Below are 8,993 nucleotides of genomic sequence, written 5' to 3'. Positions count from 1 at the left end.
TAAACTTGGCTTCCCCAAAGGACGAGTATCCAATGCCAGTCGTAGATCAGTTGGTAGATGGAGCTTCTGGTCACAAGGTCTTGTCCTTCATGGATGGGCATTCTGGTTACAATCAGATCTTTATCGACGAGGCCGATACGGCTAAGACCGCTTTTAAGTGTCCTGGAGCCCTAGGAACCTTTGAGTGGGTTGTAATGCCCTTCGGCCTAAATAATGCTGGTGCTTCGTTCCAGCGAGCAATGAACGCCATATTTCATGATTTCATTGGCCATTTCATGGAGATCTACATTGATGATATCGTGGTCAAATCTCAGTCCTATGATGAACATTTGGAACACTTGAGGAAGTCTTTCTTGAGAATGCAACAATTTGATTTGAAAGTAAACCCCTTGAAATGTGCCTTCGGAGTCTCCGCAGGCAAGTTCCTTGGATTCTTGGTCCACAACAGAGGGATTGAAGTTGACAAGAACAAGGCCAAAGCAATCGTGGAAGCGAAGCCTCCTACCACCAAGAAGGAGTTGCAGAAGCTCTTGGGTTCGTTCAACTTCTTAAGAAGGTTTATCTCAAACCTAGCTGGAAGGGTTCAGGTCTTTTCTCCACTCTTAAAGCTGAAGGACCACGATGATTTTGTTTGGGAGGCAAACCATCAAAAGGCCTTTGATGAGATCAAAGGCTATTTAGCAACGGCTCCAGTCCTTATGCCTCCCATCAAGAATAGGCCGTTGAAGCTCTACATCTCAGCAGCTGAAAGCTCTATTGGAGGCCTTTTAGCTCAAGATAACGCTCAAGGAAAGGAATAGGCGGTTTATTACTTGAGTAGGTTGTTGACTCCTTGTGAAAGGAGGTACACTCCTATTGAAAAGATTTGTCTTGCCTTGTACTTTTCAGCAATAAAATTGAGGCACTACATGCTTCCTATTTTGGTTTACATTATGAGTAAAATAGACCTAGTTAAATACTTGCTTTCTCAGCCAATCATGAGAGGCTGAATCGGCAAATGGTCTTTAGCTCTAATGGAGTTGAGTTTTCAGTACGTTCCTCAAAAGGCTGTAAAGGGCCAGGCTTTAGCGGATTTTCTTGCTGATCATCCATGCGTGGATATCGGCGATGAGTCTGAGTTAAGTCTGAGCACCCTTGAGATATCACTTACTCCTTGGACACTGCTCTTTGACGGACGAAGGACTCAAGAGGTCTCAGGCTGCGGAGTAATTATCATCTCTCCCCAAGGCCTGAGGACCGAATTATCTTTTCAATTTGATTTCCCATGTACAAACAATCAAGTGTTTAGGGCACCCCGAGGCCATGAGGGTCATGAGTGAGGTCCATGAAGGAATTTGTGGCGCCCATCAATCTGGAATAAAGATGAGATGGCTAATCAAAAGGTATGGATACTATTGGCCAACCATTTTAGAGGATTGCATTCGTTTTTCTAAAGGGTGTCAACCATGCCAAGCTCATGGCCCAATCCAGCGTGTTCCTGCAGCTGATTATCATGCTGTGGTCAAACCTTGGCCATTTAGAGGTTGGGCCCTTAACGTAACTGGAAAAATTTATCCACCCTCTTCAGGAAATCATACTTACATCTTGGTAGCCACAGACTATTTCACCAAGTGGGCAGAAGCGGTGCCATTAAAGTGTGTGGATCAACAAGAGGTAATCAAGGTGATCAAGAAAAGAATCATCCATAGGTTTGGACTGCCTGAACACTTAGTTGCAGATAGGGGTACAATATTTATGGGGGAACAAGTGGTTAACTTTGCTGCACAGCAAAATATTATTATCTCCAATTCTACTCCTTATTACGCACAAGGAAATGGCCAAGCTGAATCCACTAACACGACTCTTGTCAACATTATCGAGAAAATGGTGGAAGATAATCCAAGGGCCTGGCACGAATTGCTTTCTGAGGCCTTATGGGCCTACAGAACCTCAAAGAATGAAGCCACCAATATAACTCCTTATATGTTGGTATATGGGCATGACCCAGTCCTACCAATGGAGGTAGCAGTAAAGTCAGCAAGAATAGCATATCAAAATGGCATCACTCCTGCAGATTATACTCAGGCCATGCTGATGGAGCTTGAGGACTTGGACGAGGTTAGGCTTGTAACCCTTGATCATATGTTGGTTCAGAAAAGAAGAGTCGCTAGATCTTATGACAAACGTGTAAGGAGAAAGAGCTTTACTGAGGGTGACTTGGTTTGGAAGGCAGTCTTTCCCTTAGGGGAAAAGAACCCAAGATATGGCAAGTGGTCTCCAACCTGGGAAGGACCTTACCAGATTGCTCAAGTCCTTAGAGGTAATGTCTATCTTCTTATGGACCTAAATGGCGGTCTGTTTAAGCATTTAACAAATGGAAAGTACCTAAAGCATCACTATCCTACTATGTGGGAGATGAGAGACTTTGGAGAAATTCAATCTACCAAACCATAAAGAAATTTCATGGCAAGGCCTGAACGGAGGCCGCAGTACTTACTATGCAAAATTCAAAAAAGCCTCAAGTTCAGGCCGCCTATCATCAAAACCAAACCATTGCCTTGGCCAATTAAAGGAAAGTTCCAGGCCAGGCAAGAAGCAAATTAACTAATTATTACAAACCAAAGTTCAAAAGTGAAAGTTTTTGAGGTCAAGACCTACAGAAGGCCTTCAAGACTGCTTTTGAGGTTTGCCCACGAGGTGTCAAGGTTGGCAAGCCGAGCTTCAAGCATATCCCGCTGCCCACAAAGGCCTGGGACTTCTTCAACCAGGAGATTCAGCTTCATTTTCTGGCTTTTTGATCCAGCCTTCAATTTTTCATGATGTTGGGCCAGGATTTTGGATTCCTTCCGAAAGTTTTCCAGTCGGCCTTCAGCTAGTGCCAATTGGGTTTTGAGATCTTGAATTTCATCGGAGGTGGCAGTGATGTTTGCTTCATTGACCTTGATATCTTCCTTGAGCTGATTCCATTCAGAACTGAATTTGGTAAGCTCCATATCAACCAGATCCAATTCTGCCAACTTGGCATTAACCTTGTTAAGCTCGTGGGTGGAAGAATCATGAGATTTGATCATGGTAGGAAATTCTTTTTGGAAATACTGAAGGGAGGTCTCCTCCGTACCCAAGGCCTGGGACTTCACCAGCACCTCCATGGCCTTCTTGATACTCGAGGCTCGAGCTGGATGGACAATAGCCTTGAAGTTCTATAGAAGGGTCATCCTAAGAGCTGTTTTGGCCTCAGCAATTTCATCTGGTGTAAATTGAGATTGGGAAGTTGATCCAAGACCACTACCTGAAGTACCAGAATTGGCTGCCTTCAACAAGTCTTGAGCAGACTGAAATAAAGTGTCCAGATCTTCTTCATCTTCTTCCTCTGTTACGATGACAAATTCAGGTTCGACAAGAGGATGAGTCAAAGGAATAGGTTTGATTGCTGGAGAGTTGGGCTTCTCTGGAGTCCTAGAGGATGCTTCATGTTCCGGTTCCTGGTGAGGCATACCCAGCCCTTTGTCTTCTATCTCTGTCTCTTCTTCAAAGTAATCATCAAGTTCCTTGGGGTTAAAAATAAGAGGGGTAAAATGATAGTAAGGGGCCATGAATGCTGAAGAGGACATGTCACAATACATCCTTACGATGGGATTGCCTTCTGTGGCAGACACGGTATTTTCAGAGTCAATTGGAGTAGGTTTTTTCTTCCTCAACCTCTTCTTGGTTTGAGCAGAATCAGCTTGCCCTTCCTTGATCTTGGAGGTGGCCTGTCAAAAGGAAGGGGATTTAGCAAAAGGTTTCAATGAGGCCAAGGGCAAGGCCAAGAAGAATACAAACCTTCTCCAAAGGGTCAGACTCAGGAGAACTGTTTTTGGCACTACTCCTTGTTCTACCAGCCACGGTGGTCTGAGAGGCCTGTGAGGAGATTTAAGGCATAAGTAATGAACAGAAGGAATAAAGAGATGCTAAAGGAGTTTTACCTTTGGCGCCTGCTTGCGTGCGAGCATTTTAGTCCTTTTGGGTTTCTGTGGGGCAATATCAGCGGGGGTCTCATCGGGGATACTCTCCGGGCCTGGAGACGAAGAAGAGATTAGCCCAAATGTTGATATGGTTCAAGAAATTTGCAACGGCAAAGGTGTGGGTCTTACCTTTTCTCTTTATGTTCAAAGATGGAGAAGGACTGATCTGTTGCAAGGGCATGGTAATGCCAGGCTCAGGCACTCCAGCAGATTGCGGCAGAAGTGTGGCCAAGACCTCCAGGTAGGGTTTCACGAAATGCATTCTTGTGTAACCTCCCCACCAACTATCAAATTTGGCTCCTTTGTCAGTGCGTTCAGCATAGCGATGAAGGGCAAAGGCTTTCCTGAGCTCAGGGAGAGTGTTCCTGACCCTTTCTAGGTCCTTTGGTTGGACCACCGGCCTGTCAGTGAAGTCCTCATTCAAGGACTGGTATGGAGGCAATGGAGTGAGTTGACAAAGGCCGAGCTGTCTGGCAAATTGGGCTGCATTGTAGTATTCAACTCCACACTTGTAATTGGTAGGAGTATAGGCCATGCCATACATGAGGTCCCTGGAAATCAGAAAGCTGCTCCAAATCTTGAAATGGTCATCAAAGTCATCACCTGGATTAGAGGCTTCTTGTTTCAGCCACCAGGGCACCGTGTCCCTAACAAAGGGTAGCCAGTTCTTCCCCATCCCAGTGAGTTCATGGTAGAAGAATTTGAAGTAGGTCCCGAAGGCGTATCTAAGGCCACGAGCATCAGTGTAATGAAGGCCGTAGCAGGTGTGTTCTGACTTTTTGTTCATGGGTGGGGCAAGTTTAGGAAAATAGGACCATAACCAAAGGGTCATGACCCACAGGGGTCCAGGGGCAAAGATAAATTTGTTGCTTATCAGTTCCTTCATACCACGGTAAAGATGGGCTAAGACCAAAGGGCCTAGTGCCAGCTTCTGCCTAGAAGCTAGGGCACAGGCCAAGTCTATAAAATCCTTGGTGACTCTATTCGCAGAAACACAGAAGATAAACTTGTTTAGCCAATACAAGAGGAAGGCCACGTGTTCATTATCCTCAACAGGTCCCTTTTTGGCATAATGGTTAATGAAAGGGGCAAAAGACAAGGGTTCTTTATATTCGAAGTAAGGAGTTTTTTGTGACAGAAAGTAATTGGCCTCTGTCCCATGGGGACGGAGGCCTGTCAGGAAAGCCAAGTCTTGAAGAGTGGGGCTCATAAGGCCTACCTTAAAATGGAATGAGTTTGTGGTAACTGACCAGAATTGAGAAGCAGTCAGGAAGAGATTTTTGTCCATATCAATAAGTGATCGACTGAGCAGAACGGCGTCTCGGATCCCTATTTGCTTCCACAGATCACCCTTGGTCTCAAGCATTCGATCAAGCCACTCTACGTACTTGGCGTCAGGTCTGTGCCAAAGATGATTGGGAATATCAGAGTTGAAACGATTCCAGTCAAGGGACGGAGATTCAAAGGGAAGGACTTCCTCAGCCAATGGGTACATCGGGGCAAGTTGGGAGGGAAACCCTAATTGAAACGCAGGCCCCAACCCAACTCGATCAGCGTTTGCAATGACCAGGACGTCGTTGGTAATCGCTCTATGCTCTTCGTCAATAATCTTGCGGATTTGGATGGCGAGCCTGTTGGGATTTGGAGGAGGAGCATTAGCTTTGTGGGTCGCCATCTCTGGTGCAGATCAGAAGACTTGAGTGAAAGAATGGCGGTTTAGGGCTTTTTTCTGGACTTCGTTCGTGCAAAAGGAGAGGAAGCAGAGAAGATGTAGAGAGAGAATGAAAAGAAAGAATGGAGCTTTGTGGATGGCGGCACAATTGATGCCGTTGTTTTTTCCTTTCTATCTCTATCTCTTTGATCGAGATTGAAGAAGCAACTCAAGGGTTGGACTCTTGATTGACGCAAAGAGTCCTGACGGTTTGAAAAGCTGCATGGCAGCCAATGAACGGCCTAGGGTGATGACACGTGTCCCTCAGGCCTAAAATGGTGATAGTTGTTGCTGTCAACAGAACTCCTTAAGGGGTTGTTTATCTCGAAAACTATTGAGATTCAAAATGGAGAATTCAAACCCAATTAAGAGACGTGCTTTGGAACTTAAAAAGTTGTTAGGCCTAAATATGGCCTGATTATCTTTTTAAGTGTAAACATTTGAACTTTTGAAAAATTCTTAGGCTAAATAAGCCTGATTATTTTTCAAATCTAGCAATAAGGACTCGTTTGATTATGCCAAAAATCGTATTTTGTCCTAATTTACAAGCCTAGATCTTGAACAAGATCAAGGCATGATAGGCATTGTTTACACCCGTTTTTGGCACCCAGTCCTGGGCAAGGGTTGGAAGGTTATTTAATTATCTTTTAATTAAATTGGGCCAAAGAATAAAGATGGATCGGATTAAAATTAATGGGCCAAACCCATGTTGACTGGGCCCAATTAATTTTAATTTGGTTCGGGCTCGAGTTTGGAGGTTTTGGGCCAATTTGTAAAAGAATTCGGCTGGCCCAAATGTTGATATGGGCTAAATATGTTAGTAGGCCATTTAATTTAATTAAATGGCCCATTACCCAAGTGGCCCATGAAAAGTAGAAGGAAAGAAAGAGGTTCTTGCCTGGTGAAAGCCATTTGACCGAAACAAATGGTTGGGAGTTTTATTACCCATGGATATAGGAAATGGAAATGGCCCACTAAATGCTCAACTGCCCATAATCCGGAATTAACCCATGGGTAATTGTTATTAACCTCCAATAACCACCCATGATCCCACTAAATATGTTAGTGGGTAGTTATTTCGGACACTTGGCAAGATCTGGAAGCTACTCAGGACACATGCCAGCTCGTGGCGAAGGCGGGATACTCGGCCCAGATCTGGACCAGTGCACTATTTGCCCATGATCTTTTGTAACTTCCAATAACTACCCATTACCCCATGATCTCATGAAGGGAAAGTTACAAAAGACACATGGCGCCATGAGAAGAGGACAACAAGCCCTTTACATGTAGAAAATCGAAGACCCGTGGCCTATAAATACTAAAAGACAAGAAGAAAAAAGGATTCCCACACCAATCAAGCTCAACGCTTAAAACCAAAGCCTTTCCAGCAAAGCAACTATCTCTATTTTCTCACCCTCACTCAATTACTTCACCAAGTAATTCGGGTTTCTATCTCTCTTGTACCCCAACTTTATTATTACGAAACATAATAAAGTTATTCATATCTCTTTTCATCCCTTACTTTATTATTACGATATAGTAAAGTAATTCTACGTTGTTACTTTTTTTCCTACACGGTTAGGAAATTATTAAGTTCTCGCACGAAAAGGCAAAACCACGAACCTTCACTGCAATCCAGCCCTTAGGTTGCAGCACTATCGCCTTCTCAGATCTAGAAGTCAGAACAGGGACGCTCAGCCCTTTACATTAGACGCTACAAATCTTGGCACGCCCGCTCAGTCATTGAGCCATTTCGGAGCCGAACAACATACTATAAGGATTTTTGTTATAATAAGGACATAATATTTTCCCCTAAAGTCTAAAGGGCATTTTGTCCAAGATTTACAAAAAAAAAAACCCTCTCAAGGTTGATCGGTATTGAAAGTGCCTAAAATCATAGTGTACCCTATGAAAATGCCTAAAACCTTTGGGTATCCTATATATGAAAGTGCCTAGAACCCTAGGGTACCTTATGAAAGTGCCTCAACTACTAAAACCCTATAATAGAAAAGTGCACCCTAAAACGCTATGAAAGTGCCTAAAACCTTAGAGTATCCTATGAAAGTGCCTAAAAACTTAGGGTACCCTATGAAAGTGCAACAAGATCAAAAAACACGGAAAAATACATATTTTGTATTAGCCAAATAAGGCCCCTTGTCTCATTTAAAACGATTTAAATGAAAAAAGATATTTTTTATGTTAGTCAAACAAAGCTCTTGTCTCATTAAAGGCAATTTTGTCTTTTCACGGACTCTGAACTCTAAAATATTTTTATTAATTAACTTTACACATCATAGAAATTTAAGCTGGACAAAAACTCCTATGGGATTGTTTCATTTGGACTTAAAACTAATATGCTGTAAATTTTAAGGTAACATATTGGAATTCAACTAATATTAATAACCAGTCCTTGTGACATGTTTGATTGCAGAAATTCAGATAGTACTCCGTGGTATTTAAACATTGTTTTGTTTTGTCATAACTCAGAAACCCGGGCCAACATTCTCGCCGTCAAATCGCGGGACCAATTAAACCGGTTTTTAAGCTTGGCCTACGAGTTTAACCAGAGTCAGAAGGCCTTAGGCTCCGTTCCGGAAACCTTCTTAAAAAATAAGTACTTATTTTGCCACTTCTTATTAAAAAATGAGAAGGGTCATTTTACAAAACCCAAATAAAAAGTTCCTTTTACATTTTCAAACTCAAAAATAATGTAAATGAAAAGAAAATTCAATTTTTTTTGCACCGTATTAAAGATCTCAATGAGATCTATTAAACAAGATCCATAGTGGTAGGAAAATTATTTGCGTAAACACATGATTTTTGAGCTTGAAGTTGCCTTATACAAAAAATAAGTCTGTTGCTATGATAATAGGCGCCGGAGGAGGAAAATCGTACCGGCGGCCACGCCAGACCGTCTCCGGCCACCGGACGGCCAATCCGAGCCGTCCAAAAATTCTATAAAAAAAAAAAACCGAGGGGGCTTTCGCGGGAATCAACGGCATCCGAGGTGTGTAGAGTGCTTGATCCGAGCACCCCTTTTTCCGTGTATATATGATCAAGCATCCTACACAAAAAATGGGTGCTCGAATCAAGCACCCTACACACCTCGGATGCAGTTGATTCCCCTGTAAGCCCCCTCGTTTTTTTTATAGAATTTTTGGACGGCTCGGATCGGCCGTCTGGTGGCCGGAGACGGCCCGGCGCGACCGCCGGTACGATTTCCCTTCCCGGCCGGTCGGTACCTATATAAATCCTTCCAAAATAAGTACCAGCCTTCTTATTTTTCGGAACAAGCCTTC

The 8,993-nt window shown here is 43.3% G+C and overlaps 1 protein-coding gene across 1 annotated transcript; it reads left to right on the top strand.

Annotated features, from left to right (window-relative positions):
- The first annotated feature begins 1,013 nt into the window (after positions 1 to 1,013).
- LOC131302875 (uncharacterized) lies at positions 1,014 to 2,433 on the top strand. Its single transcript, XM_058329668.1, has 2 exons — positions 1,014 to 1,190; positions 1,471 to 2,433. Exons 1-2 carry the CDS (start codon positions 1,014 to 1,016, stop codon positions 2,431 to 2,433), a joined length of 1,140 nt encoding a protein of 379 aa, XP_058185651.1.
- Positions 2,434 to 8,993: the final 6,560 nt, after the last annotated feature.

The sequence above is a fragment of the Rhododendron vialii genome, chromosome 10a (assembly GCF_030253575.1).
Source record: "Rhododendron vialii isolate Sample 1 chromosome 10a, ASM3025357v1".
NCBI classification, from domain to species: Eukaryota; Viridiplantae; Streptophyta; class Magnoliopsida; order Ericales; family Ericaceae; genus Rhododendron; species Rhododendron vialii.
Note: the sequence above shows the minus strand (reverse complement) of the source record. Positions and strands in the feature narration are given on the sequence as shown.